Genomic DNA, 13845 nt, shown 5'->3' with positions numbered 1-13845 from the left:
GAAGGCGCCGGGGGCGGGGGATGTTGAGAAGATCGGGTGGGAGAGAGCCTCTGAGGGCCCCCCCCCCCAGTGTGGGGGCCCCGAGACAACGGCCTCCCCCTGCCTAATTGTAGTTACGCCCCTGGAGAACAGCCTCACTGTAAGACCTTAACACAATGACATTATGTGTGTCTGTCAGAACACGGACAATAATTGATTAGGAGTGTAAGGTATGAATGTATTACATTCATCGAATATATTTATATGCTGCTGTGTTTCTAAGCAAGTTGTTCTAGACTCCATGGGGTAGCATCATTCAGACCAAGATAGCCCTAAGTTCCACTATGGGCCTTAAGGTAGTAAAGAGTGATTTCAGTGGTGCTTCTCATGAGTAAATTTGACTGATCACTGCCCCATAATAAACAACAACAATTTTGAAAAGCAGCCTCATAAGAAAACAACATAGCTGATAACAGTACAATCTCAACCTATTTAAAACTGGAAGCAGTTTAAATTAGAGTTGTTTTTTGCCTGTAGAATGCATCTCTTCCTTTCGCTCCGTATTTGTACAAGTTTGGTATTGTTGAAATACCTTGAATAGCTTGCTAGAAAGGCAGGGTACAAAAGTTTTAACCAATAAATAAAACAAGGAAGCTTGTTGCAACCACCCAGGTTCAACCATAGACACATATTAGCAGCATAGAAGAAAGACTCGTGTTCTTAACAGTTTTCATATAAAGCGAGAGTAGCTTTGTCACCAGAGAGAGCCTCTCAAATCTCTTTCATTCTTTCATTTAAATGGCACAACAAGAAGAGATGATCAAAAGAGATACCTTATTGGCTTCTGATGAACTTTCATTAAATAGGAAATGGGACGTGGCTTGATTTTGGCCCCTCATTCAAACCTTGCAGACGTGACCTTCTCCAGCGGTTTCACCTCACACCCGCCGCCACCCTGCGAAATGGAACAGTTGCATAGATTGCAGTGAGCTTTCAAAGCATGGTCATGCACTTTAGACACCCAAGAGAAATCCTTCTCCCATTCTTCAGGATATTGTTTCATTCTCCTGCCTTTTTTTGCTGGAGGCTGGGTGGAAGGAGAAGAAGAGGACAGACAGCTCGGCAGCTCAGCTCTAGGGAGAGACCTTTTTGCAGAAGGGGCCTCACTCACCTTCCCAGGCCTGCCTGCCTGCTCTCTGCTCCGCAAGGCTGCCATGGCCTGCCGGGGCAAAGGGGAACTTTTGGCCCCCACAAACAAACTCCATCATGGGTGTTGTCCTACCAGAGAGCAATCTGCGATCCAGCCTGCAGGGCTGAAGAAGGCGGCTGCTTTCTAGAGGCCTGCCACATGAAGTCAGCCTCTTCCTGGGGGGTGTGCACTGCAGTCAGTGATCGAGAACCAACGGCATTCTTTATTAACTTGGAAAAGAACAGGCACATCTTAGGGCTGCTAAACAAAGGACTTTCCTTTGAAACAAAGGAGAGATGCAAGCCTCCCCTCAAGGCAGGCCTGCACAATGAGGTGGTAGGTCCTGGGGTCAGAGTGGGCTGTACCATTTCAGGAGACAGGGAGAGGAAGGTGCCTCTCCCAAAGGGGAGAGGAACCCCTCTGTGCATCCAGGAGGTAGGCTGCACTCCTGCCAGATGCCTCATGCACTGGCTTTCTGCTTGCAGGGGGAACGTTCCCCCATGTGGCCACCCTCTGATGGCCGCCAGAGGGAGTTGGTGGAGAAGAGAGGGCTGCCGGACGAGCTTTTCTGCTAGCAGGAAGGGCACCAGCTTCTCTAAGCTCCTGGCGACTGAAACGGATGTTTGGTAGCCACACTCAGACCGAGTCTCGAGCGGCAGTCCAGAGAGTCCTGCTCCGTTGGCCGGTATTTCTACCAGGCCTGGAGTTCACGTGGATGCAATTTGGGGGACACCTGTCTGGTGCAGCCCCCTGGCCCAGAGGCCATCCTGCTGGCCGGCTGCACATCCCTCAAGGCGGCCCTGCGTGTGCCATCCATACGGGCTTGCTAGCCCAGGGGTGGCCAAGCGGAGGGACTACAACTCCCATCGCCACCCAGCACAATCAACTGTGGTGGGGATGGTGGGCATTGATGTTCTCCACCCCCAGCTGGCACGCCTTAGCTTGGCTGCTCTGCACACGGCCAGCCTTGTCCTGACAACTGGGAGCCCAGTTTCCAAGCTTAGCAGGGACAGGCAGCAGCACCCAGACTCTGAGCCCAGCTCTGGCACACCCGGCTCATGTGGCATGGAGGAGGCAGCAGAAAGGAGAGCAAGTTCTCCTCCTTGCCGGCCAATCCCCAGCTCCCAGGGAAATCCTCTCATTGGCTGCTTCAGTGGGAGTGGCTCTGGGGTGTGGGGTGGGACTTCTGGCTCCTCCTTCCAAATACCGGGGCGAACTAGGCCTGCTTCTTCGGAGACCCCAAGCTCAGGAGGAGCAACCCGGGCCTCCCACTCCATGCTTTGCATTCTGCCCTGCATCCAGACCTCACGGTTCAAATCCCGCAGCAATTTCTAGCATCTCCCTGGTGGATTGTGGGGTGGGTGGGTGTTTTTGTTGGGGGGGGAGTGAGAGGTCCTTTCCCCACCCCACCCCAGCCCTGTTTTTGCCTTTTCCCAGGACCACAATGGCCACATTGAGATTACATTGACTCTGATCAATATGAGAGAGTCTGGCTGGTGATTGCGAAGATGTAAGCAATGAGGTGGAAAGTCAGCCCAGAGGTAGCTGGCGGTGGGGGGGAGAGAGGCAGTCGCCTCTGTGTGTGCACGGTGGATTGTGTGAACCGCCTAGAGATACACACCTTGGGGTGTGTACAATCTATTATATATCTCGAAGAATTTGCAGGTTGGTTTCTGCAAAATAAAGTCATACTTTTGTTGTTGTTGTTGTTGTTATATCTGGTAGGTTTTTTAGCTTTTTATAATTTTCAGTTTTAATTTGAACCTAATAATGATTGTGGTTTCTAATCTGGCAACTTTGTTTGTTTGTTTAATTCAGTTAATGTGATGACTTTTCTGGTATCTTGTATCTATCTTCTTGTTGTGAGCTGCCCTGAGCAGTAGTATTTTGCATAATATTTTGTAAAATATTTTGCATAAAATAAATAAACAAATACTTTCCAATGACCTATAGGGACCAAGTTTCAATCCTGCCATTGAAATTAGCTGAATGCCCTACTTTTTACACCAGAATATTCTTGGGGAAATTTAAATATTGTTTTTGGTAGTGGGTTTTTTTTTTGGGGGGGGGAGAAATTCTGATTACCTACATATACCAAATTTTGGATGAATGCTCTCGCTGCTTAAAGTAGCTGAATGCACAACCTTTTGCACTGGAAAATGCTTGGGATATATTTAAATAATATTGGGGGTTTTAAAAGCAGAATTTCTGAATTAATACTCATATTTTACCGGTTATTGTTCTCAACAGATTTTTAACACTCAATATTTAGATCAATAATTCCAAAACAACATCATGCCCAAGAAAAGCAGATCTCCCTCATTCACATTTATTATTATTCAAATTTAGCATATATGATCTTTTGTCAATAAAATGAATAATGTTCGAAGTTAAAACTAACAAATGTCAACTGTTCTTTGACTCCCCCTTTTCAAGCACATTAACACAAAATTCTACGATATATGTTTAATTTCTTGAAATTTCCTAGAAGTAGAATCTATGCAAAATGACTTTGTCAGGTCAACGACAGGCCTCACCTAATAGTAAAAAATAAATGAATGCACATGAGACAAGGACAGCTGGGGTGCCTATGCATTCTTTGTTCACCTTCCTGGAAGTAAGGGCCTTGAGTACAGTGGGACTTTAAAATTTATTCATAAATGATCTAGCAGCTGGGGTAAGCAGCGAGGGGGCCAAATTTACAGATGACACCAAACTATTTAGGGTAGTGAAATCCACAACAGATTGTGAGGAGCTCCAAAAAGGATTTCTCCAAATTGGGGGAGTGGGCGACAAAATGGCAAATGCGGTCCAATGTGGGCAAGTGTAAAGTGATGCATATTGGGGCAAACACCCTCACACACACTTCACATAGACGCTGATGGGGTCTGAGCTGTCAGGGACTGACCAGGACAGGGCTCTTGGCGGGGGGGTGGACAGCTCCTTGAAAGTGTGTGGCAGCTGTGAAAAAGGCAAATTCCATGCTCTGGATCGTTAGGAAAGGGACTGAAAATAAAACTGCTACTGTTATAAGGCCCTTATACAAATCTCTGTTGAAGCCACATTTGGAGTATTATGCACAGTTCTGGTCACCATACCTCAAAAGGGAGAAGGTGCAGAAGAAGGCAACCAAGATGGTTAGGGGCCTAGAGCACCTTCCTTAAGAGGCAAGGCTACAACATCTGGGGCTTTCTAGTTTAGGAAAAAGACAATGGCAGGGAGACATGACAGAGGTCTATAAAACCATACATGGTATGGAGAAAGTGGAGAGAGAGATGTTTTGCCCTCTCTCACAACACTAGAACCAGGGGTCATCTCATGAAACGGACTGCCAAGAAATTTAGGACCAACAAAAGGAAGTATTTTCCCCACACAATGCATAATTAACCTATGGAATTCTGTGCCACTGGCCTGGATGGCTTCAAGAAGGGCTTAGATAAATTCATGTCTATCAATGGATACTAGTCTGGAGGGGTACAGACCAGCCTCAGAGAGGCACGATGCCTCCAAATCCCAGTTGCAGGGGAGTCACAGCAGCAGGAGAGAGGGCATGTTCTCACCCTCTTGCCTGTGGTCTTCTCAGAGGCATCTGGTGGGCCACTGTGGGAAACAGGAGGCTGGACTAGAGAGGCTTCCTTGGACCTGATCCAGCAGAGCTCTCCTTCTGTCCCCTCCCAGCAAACATGTGGCCCAGAGATGAGGCAATGATCTCCCTGCACTGGGTCTCTGCTGAGGGTCTCTTCCTCCCTGGCCAGACCCGCACCAATCCCCTTGTTTGATCCAGGGACAACGCCCAGTTGGATGATGACCCAGCTGCTTCTCGTCTGGCACCTTCTTGACTCTGCTATGCAGCAAGGCCGGTTGGAGAAGAAGTCTTCTTTGGGGCGGGGTGCTGCTGAAGCCCCCTCCTCCGCTCCAGGATCCCTCATCGCCCAAGCCGGAGGTTTCCTTTGATCCAGCCAAGACTGCGAGGAAAGGCTTTCCCTGGGTTTCGGTGGTGGTGGTGGTGGTGTCTTCTTCTTCACAGCAGGAGGAGGAAAGGCTGCTTTGGAAGCCGCTTAGGTGTCTCTGGGAACCAGCAGAGGCGAGGAGGGGCGGGAGGGAAGCCAGCCATGGGGGGGTGTCTTGGGGGGCGGTTTGCAAGTCTCCAAGTCTCCCCCCTCTTTGCTGCCTCTGCACCTCTCCGAGTTATTTTGAGTGTGCGTGTACACACACACACACGCTCACTATGAAAAGCTTTTGGGGGTGGGTCTTTTGCGGGGGCTAGTGGCCAGACGTCTGGGTTGGAAAGTTCAGGCTGTGTGCCACGTTTGCAAGTGGAGGTGCACAGCAGTGGGCTGCCCCCGCCGCCCCCCAGAAATGGAGATGCAAACTGGCCTTCATCTATTCTGCTCCACACGCACGCACCCCCCACCCCAATCTGGTACCCACGGTTTTCTGATCTCCATGCATGCACAGCCCAGGTGAGTGGAACTTGGTAATAAAGTGTGTGGGGGGCATTCAGGACTCCCTCCCCGCCAGGAGGCTTTGATCAGCTGAGCGAGGCTCTGGGAAAAAGAAGTTAGCCTACAGAGGTGGCTGAATAAATAAGGCAGCAGCAGCAACATCAGCTCCAAAGGCAGTGGGGAAACCCTGCCCCAGGGAGCATGCTCGGGGCCTCAGTCTTCTCCGTCTGTAAAATGGGTGCATGTTTGCCTTCTTGTTTTAAAACATTTTAAAAATTATAACAAATAATAATAAATGCTATTTTGTTAGCCACACCATAATAAAGTGTTCTCTGGATGGCTCACAATCAACAACAGAATAAAGCACACCATTAAAACACATAAAACAAAACAAAAGGTCACAATAAAATACAAAATACAGACTGCAATACACAAGCATTTAAATATATATATACATATATTTGAAAACCTATTTTAAAAGGCCTGGGTGAACGGAAAGGTCTTCACCTGGTGTCTAAAAGAACAAAGTGAGGATGCCAGGTGAACCGAAGAGCAGGAGTCACAGCCCTCTTTATTTCGGCTATTTTACTTTGTTATTTTCTCTCCCCCCACTTTGATCTGTGATGATTTATTATGTTGTGTGTTTTTATCTCATGTTTTAATGTTGTGTTGTGAGCCGCCCAGAGAACAATTTGTTATGCAGTGGCAAACAAACACAGTGCATTATTATTATTATTATTATTATTATTATTATTATTACTACACACACTGCATATTAACACATTGTTCCATCAACGGTATCTTATGACCCCACCATTTTTTCCATCTAGTGGTTCTCGGTGGGCTGCGCCAAGCTAATGCTTATTTATTTCTTCTTCTTCTTTATTTAAAACATTTATAGCCCACCCCTCCAGTACATTACTGCTCAGGACGGCTCACAACATTTATAAAACAGTTACAATATAAAATCAGACTAATAAAAGTAACCAAATTCAACAAGTTAAAAATCCAAGCTGAAACCACAATCAAAATTAGCTTTTAAAAATCCAAATTAAAATCTTAAAGCTAAAAACTAAGAATTATAAAAACTAAAAACTAAAGAACCTACCAGATACACACAACAAGTGAAATATTAAAAAGCCTCTTTAAAAAGATGGATTTTTAGTTGTTTCTTTAAAACACTGAGCGAGGGAGGGAGCAGGGAGAAGCTGAATGCCAAAAACCACTTACAGTGGTGCCTGATCTTGCAGGCATTTTTATTCTCACTCACCCGGGTTCCGTCTGCACGTGTCCATGGGAGCTGTGGCTCAAACAGAATGTGGCGATGTTCGCTAGGCAGTTCTGGCCCTGAACGCGCTCGGTAGTGTTGGGCAAACCAAGCCCCATCTGGAATATGGGCGCCATATTGGCCTGCCTTGCAGGGCTGTTGTGAGCTGTAAGTGCAAGAGGAGGAAGATTTGGAGTGACAGCTAGAGAGCGCCACTTGCAGTGGGGAGGCCCAAGTCCTTCTCAGCCATAAAACTCAGTGGGGTCAGCCCAAGCAGCCTGGCCCACCTCGCAGGGTTGTGAAGAGGCTAAGGTGGGGCCACCCCCAGGATACCCCCATGGGCTCCTTTGGGCTATAACCGTGAGAGATGAGCACTCTGAGCAGCTGAAGGTGCTGCAAAAATGCCAGCTAGCATTATGGGATGGAGAACAAAAGGGACACTGGTGCAGAGGAAGAAAATAAAGTGGGCCGTTGAGTCGATTTCGACTCCTGGCGCCCACAGAGCGCTGTGGTTTTCTTTTTGGTCGAATACAGGAGGGGCTGACCATTGCCTCCGCCCGCACAGTGTGAGATGACGCCTTTCCGCATCTTCCTATAGCGCTGCTGCCCGATAGAGTACCACCATCATGTCCCTAGATGGCCCTGAGTTCTTGCTGTTTGTACCTACGGATGCGCCAGCCAGTCCTAGGCCTGTTTACTCAGAAGTAAACTGCATCCAGTGGGGCTTACTCCAAGGACAGTGAGCAGCGATGAACTGGCTTAGTAGGCACTCCCTGTGCGCAGGGCCTATCCATGCATATGCCTCAGTCCCAGAACTGGAAACACATTCAGTTCCACAAGCCATGATAATCTGCTTAAAAACAGCAACAGCAAAGGGCCCCTATAAGCATGTGCAGAGTGCCTCCACCCATACCTGCAGTGCATTCCACACACATACACATGTGCATGTGGTAGAGGGGTTTTCAAGTCAAGATGGCAACGCTTCAGGCTGCTCCCAGAAGCTCTCTCTCATTCTGGATGTAGAGTCAGGCGGCAACCAATCAAGTCCAACCTTGCAAGGTTGTTGTAAAGGTTTAGTAGCAAGATGGGGCTCCAGGTGTCCTGCACGAGAAGAAGGCAGAGGTTGATGGAAAGGACCAGGGAGAGGCAGAGAAGAGACTCTTCTCAAGCCAGGGAGAGAAGTTGCTTGCTTGGGGGGCTTCTAAAGAGGTAGCCGTGAAGAGGTAGCCGTGAGCCCCTGGTGGCGCAGTGGTAAAACTGCCGCCCTGTAACCAGAAGGTTGCAAGTTCGATCCTGACCAGGGGCTCAAGGTTGACTCAGCCTTCCATCCTTCCGAGGTCGGTAAAATGAGTACCCAGAATGTTGGGGGGCAATATGCTAAATCATTGTAAACCGCTTAGAGAGCTCCGGCTATAAAGCGGTATATAAATGTAAGTGCTATTGCTATTGCTATTGCTATCTTCCTCTTGCTGCAGCCAGAGAGCTCCTCTCCTCCAGGCTTGGCTGCAGAGAGCCAAGAAGAAGTTCAGGCCCTGAATTGCTCCCCTTCCCTTCTTAAATCCCCATTCAACCATGAAACTCACTGGGTGACTCGGGGCCAGTCAAGTAGCTCTCAGCCTAGCCTACCTCACAGGGTTGTTGTGAGGATAAAAATAACCATGTACACCACCTAGGAACATAGGAAACTGCCATATACTGAGTCAGACTATCGGTCCATCTAGCTCAGTATTGTCCTCACAGATGGGCAGCGGCTTCTCCCAGGTTGCAGGCAGGAGTCTTTCTCCCAGCCCTATCTCGTTGGAGATGCTGCCAGGGAGGGAACTTGGAACCTTCTGCTCTTCCCAGAGCGGCCCCATTATCCCTTAAGAGGGGAATCTCTTCCAGGGCTCACACATCAAGTCTCCCATTCAGATGCAGCCAGGGCGGACCTTGCTGAGCTAAGGGGACAAGTCATGCTTGCTACCACAAGACCAGCTCTCCTCTCTTCTCCTCTGAGCTCCTCGGAGGAAAAGCGGGGTATATAAATAAATAAATAAATAATATATGAAGCTGCCCTATACTGAGACAGACCCAGGGGCGTAGCAAGGTTGGAGAGGGCCCGAGGACGAGAGTCTAAAACGGGCCCCTCACGGCAGATTGGACTCACAAAGGAGACTTTCAACCATGCCATGGTGATCCTGTGTATGTTCCCTCCTAAATCCTCACAAATTCTGGACGGTTTTGCTTCCAGGCAAGTGTGTGAAGAATTGCAGCCTCCAGGCAGCAAATCTAACCACATTGAGCTGGAAGTACATTTCATGGAAACCTAAAGGACTTTTGGAATTTTTTTTGTCACGAAACAAGCCACTTCTAGGACTTTTTGGATGGTTGTTGTTTTTTTTTAATCTAAAAAATATTAAAAACCAACCATTTGTCCAATCCACTTCAGTTTAAATATACATATCCCTCCCACACCTCTCGGCTCAAAACCAAAGCCCTATGCCGGCATTCCAACAGGGTTGTCTTCTTATGAAGGCAAAGGGCAGATCCTTCTATATCGGGGTGGAACTACTTTTTTAAAAAACAGGGGCTTTTTATTTTTAAAAAACCATTTAAAACCAGCAAATCCCCCATTCTCTGAATGGAGTATTCAGAGTCATTTCAATCTGCCCTACACCCCCCCACCCCACCCCTGCTAACTGAACAAAAGAGGCACCTTTTAAAAGGGGTGAGTCTCTTTCTTGAGCAGGGAGAGAGCAACTGGCCCTCTCCAACCCCAGCACAACACCCCTCCAGTGACTGCTGCTGGTGTCTGTCTGTCTTCTGTTTCTTTTTAGATTGTGAGCCCTTTGGGGACAGGGAGCCATCTTATCTGTTATTCCTCTGTGTAAACCGCCCTGAGCCATTTCTGGAAGGGCGGTAGAGAAATCGAATAAATAACAATAATAATGGTTATTATTAACAATTAACAGCAACAACGTTGATAACAAAATTCAGCCATCCCAGGCAGGGGGCGTAACAAGGCTAGAGTGGGCCCAGAGACAAAATTTTAAAATGGGCCCCTCGCTGATATACACACACACACACACACACTTCACATGTGACTTGCCTCTGGGGGGCCCCTCGAGGCGTGGGGGCCCCCAGGCAGCCGCCTCCCCTTGCCTAATAGTAGTTACGCCCCTGATCCCAGGCCCTGGGGTGGGTCACAATGCATGATCCACTTGTGGAACTCTCTGCCACAGGATGTGTTGACAGCCAACAACCTGGATGGCTTTAAGAGGGGAGTAATGGCAGGAGAGAGGGCACGCCCTCAACTCCTGCCTGTAGGCTCCCAGAGGCATCTGATGGGCCACTGTGCAAAACAGGATGCTGGACTAGATGGGCCTCCTTGGGCTGGATCCAGCAGGGCTGTTCTGATGTTCTTATGAAGGCCTCGATGTCTGGATACAGCAAACCAGTCGATAATCCCTGCCTGACTGCGTAGGCAAGAAAGAATCATATTAAAGCTCTCTGGCAGGCCTGCTGCCCTTTGGGCCCTGCCCGCGCCCAGCTGTTTGCAGACTACAACTCCCATCATGCCCAGTGGCCAGCAGCCCAGGGTGATGGGAGTTGTAGGCCGGCCTCTCCAGGAGGGCTGAAGCCGGGCAGGCCCGCTCTTTCTGTGGTGAGCCGCCATCCCTCCCCATCTCAGGACCTCCTGCAGATGTTGGCCTACAATTCCCATAATTCCTGGCTATTGGCTGCTGTGGCTGAGAATTATGGGAGTTGTAGTCCAAAAACAGCTGGGGGGGGCCTAAGTTGAGCAGGCTTGCTCCACATCCAACCACCCCCACAAAAAGGAAGCCACCGGCTCCCACCTCCAGGACGAGGCCTGAGCAGGAGGAGTCCAAGCAAGGCTGGGCGGGGCTGTGGTGGGCAAGGGCCGCCAAGATAGGCCACCCACCTGGCCTGCTTCCGGGGCCCTCTCGAGCTCAGGCTTCAGGGAGGCCTCTCTGGAAGCCCTGCTCAGCCACCAACCCACCAACCAGCTGAGAGGTGGGCGGAGACTGGCAGGCTCCTCCTCCACGGCCCTGGCCAGGGCAGAACCTAAAAGCACCCAAGAACAGCCTTGCTGCTGCTGGATCGGGCCCCCGGAAGGAGGCCCGATCCAGTCCCGCCTCCTGTTTTGCACAGTGGCCCACCAGACGCCGCTGGGAGCCCACAGGCAGGAGCTGGAAGGGGCAGGCCCTCCCTCCTGCTGTTGCTCCCCTGCAACTGGTACCCAGAGAGGCATCCTGCCTTGGAAGCTGGAGGTGGCCCATAGCCCTCTGACTAGTAGCCGAAGACAGAGCATGAAGTTATCCAGCCTCCCTCTTCAAGCCATCCAGGTTGTGGGCTGTCGCCACCTCTTGTGGCAGAGAATCCCCAAGTCCCCTCCCTGGCAGCAGGATCGGGCTGAGAGAGGCTCCTGCCTGCAACCTGGGAGAAGCTGCTGCCAGTCTGGGTAGACCACGCTGAGCGAAATGGACCAAGGGTCGGACTCAGCAGCTGGCAGCTTCCTCTGTTCCTATGGAAGGGAGCAAGTATAAGAGATGAGAGGGTGGTGTGTGTGGTACAAAAAACCGTCCATGTTCAGGTCTAGGCATGCAACGGAATGAAGTAGGGATGCGGTCGCCCAGGCCTGGGGAAAGTTTCGGGGGGGGGGGAGGCAGAGGAAAGGGGAAAGGGAACCCAAACAGAAGCTGCTCCAGCCGGGGAGGGGGGGAATGACAGGGAGGAAAGGGGGCAGGCCATCCGTCTTCATTGTCTTCATGTGTGCCGGAGCTGGCCCGGCATAAGGAAAAGCCACTCTCTGAGTCCCGGCTTTATTTCATATCCGATAGATCAGGAGGGGAGGCAAAGCTTTATTCTCGCCCAGAGACGGATATTTTATCCCTCTCTTACGGTTTTATGTGTGAGAGATGTCAGGCAGCCGGAATGGATGGCTAATGCATAAGCAAGAGGAAGCCACTCCGGCATGCTCCCTGTCAGGAGGTCTCCCAGGGAGAGCAGGCTGGGGATTTAAGGCTGAAGGCAGCCTCTGGGGGATCTGCTGCTAAAACAGCGCGCGCCCCGCCATAAATCCCCGCAGTGGGGCCGGCTCAGGAGGGAGACAGGCGCTTGCCAGCCACCACCGCCACCAGCAGGAGGAGGAGAGGGCGGCCGCTGCCTGCCCCACCCAGGGGTCCACGAGCCACCCTTCACTCTGCAGCCGCCGCCTCCATTGGGGGCCTTGTCCGCCGAGGCAGGCCCTGGCTCTTGGCTGGGCAAATGCGGACCGCAATGGGGCGAGAGTGGGGAGTGGAGATGGGGTGTGGGGTGGGGTGTGCGCTCCTCCTCCTCCTCTCCACTGGCGGAGAGGAGGGCCCCGGTCTCTGCGCCCGGAAGGGTGCTGGGCACGGTTCCCTCTAAGGCGTGTGCATGCTCTTACATCTTTGGAGGTCCGCTCAGTTCAATTCAGATCAGATTCAGATTTAGATCAGTTCAATTCAGATCAGATTCAATTCAATTCAATTGAGATTCAATCCAGATCAGATTCAGATTTAGATCATCCCGCTCAGGTTGGATCGGGAAGGCCCCCCCTCACCCTGAATGCACATGGTGTGTGCACAGCACTGCCTGGATGCGGCCGCCCAGAACAAAACTCATTCCGCACGGAGACGGGGGGGGGAAATCAGAGGGACGCCCCCACTGGCGGTGGGCTAGAGAGGCTTGGCTGGGGGGCTGGACCCAGCAGGGCTCTTCAGATGTGTCTTCGGTTTACTGTGTGTGCCAGCAGGCGGGAGGGGGGCTGGATGGTCTTCCATGCGGTGGGGGGGACAAAATGGAGAGGATGCTAGGAAGGCACTGCTCTCTCTCTCTCTCTCTGTGTATTTCTATAAAACCACACAAAACATTTAAATGATGGGACACTGAGTTTCCAGCAGCCCTGGTGGCGGATCAGGCCAGGGGGTACCGTCCTGTTCCTGCCAGTGGCTCACCAGCTGTCTTCCCAAAGTCATAGAACATCGGGAGCTGCCTCCGACTGAGTCAGACCCTCGCTCCATCTAGCTCAGGACTGTCAACACAGGCTGGCAGCGGCTTCTCCCAAGATTTCAGGCAGGATCCCGATTCAAACTGGGCCATCCTGTAGCTACGATTTGCTAAAATGGAAACAGTGGGGAGAACTGATCGCAGAAGGAGACTCACACGTAAGGTGCCTCACGATGCCTCCTGGTCCAAGGACAGTGAAGCCTTTCAGAAAGCAGCCCTTTCAGAGACAAATGGGTTCTGGTCTTGGCCTGGGACCAGGAAGACGCGGGTTCAAATCCCTGTTCATCCAGGTGACTTTAGCCCCATCACTCACTCTCTCAGGCTAACCTACCTGGCAGGGTTGTTGTGAGGAGAACATCGGTGGTTGTCCCCAGGCTGTGGACCTTGCTCTCTCAGCGGAGACCCCGCCTGGGTCCCTCTCTCCCAGCCTTTGGATGGCTTTTATCTGGTTGTTAACCGCCCTGGGGCCGTAGGATGAAGGGGGGGTATCTAGATACAAACAAACAAACAAACAAGCACTTCTAAAAACGGTGCTCAGAAGTCGCGATCCGTCAACACGTCCAGCTTTGGGTACAGAGATCAGCTTGGGGAGCCCTGGATCATGGGGGCAGTGGGGGTTTCCGAACCACTTTAAGGGTGCCTGGAAGGAGGTTCCCACCAGGGTCCTCCTCCTGCCGTCCTACCAGGAATTCCCAAAGAATTCTTCAGCAGCTCCTGTGTCTATCTGGAGAGGGGGAAGAAGAAGAGGACCCTTTGGGAGAGTTAGAAACATCGACTTAGCCCATTAAGTGCAAGGCTCCTGGTCCCCCGAGGGCTCTCCTCTCCAGCCTTCTTCCTCCCGCCACATATTTTATCATCCGACATTCTGGTTTTAAATTCATGTTATGGCAAATAATAGATAGTAATGCTCCCCCCCCCATCTTTGTATTAATGGC

The 13845-nt window shown here is 50.8% G+C and overlaps 1 protein-coding gene across 4 annotated transcripts in view; it reads right to left on the bottom strand.

Annotated features, from left to right (window-relative positions):
• LHX1 (LIM homeobox 1) overlaps positions 1-13360 on the bottom strand; it is a 50717-nt gene extending 37357 nt beyond the window's left edge. The window contains exons 1-4 of one of the 4 annotated variants that reach the window (XM_053275459.1): positions 13242-13360; positions 7794-7981; positions 6884-7046; positions 813-934 (exon numbers count right to left, since the gene is read on the bottom strand). In XM_053275459.1, the coding sequence (XP_053131434.1) occupies positions 813-838 (26 nt within the window). In that variant the 5' untranslated portion in view covers positions 839-934; positions 6884-7046; positions 7794-7981; positions 13242-13360. Of the gene's footprint in view, positions 1-812; positions 935-1150; positions 1170-6883; positions 7047-7793; positions 7982-10716; positions 10736-13241 lie in introns of those variants that run through there. The other 3 variants (XM_053275457.1, XM_053275458.1, XM_053275460.1) reach the window with 3 other exon arrangements.
• Positions 13361-13845: the final 485 nt, after the last annotated feature.

The sequence above is a fragment of the Hemicordylus capensis genome, chromosome 12 (genome assembly GCF_027244095.1).
Source record: "Hemicordylus capensis ecotype Gifberg chromosome 12, rHemCap1.1.pri, whole genome shotgun sequence".
Classification (NCBI taxonomy): Eukaryota; Metazoa; Chordata; class Lepidosauria; order Squamata; family Cordylidae; genus Hemicordylus; species Hemicordylus capensis.
This window is presented reverse-complemented; position numbering and strand designations above follow the sequence as displayed.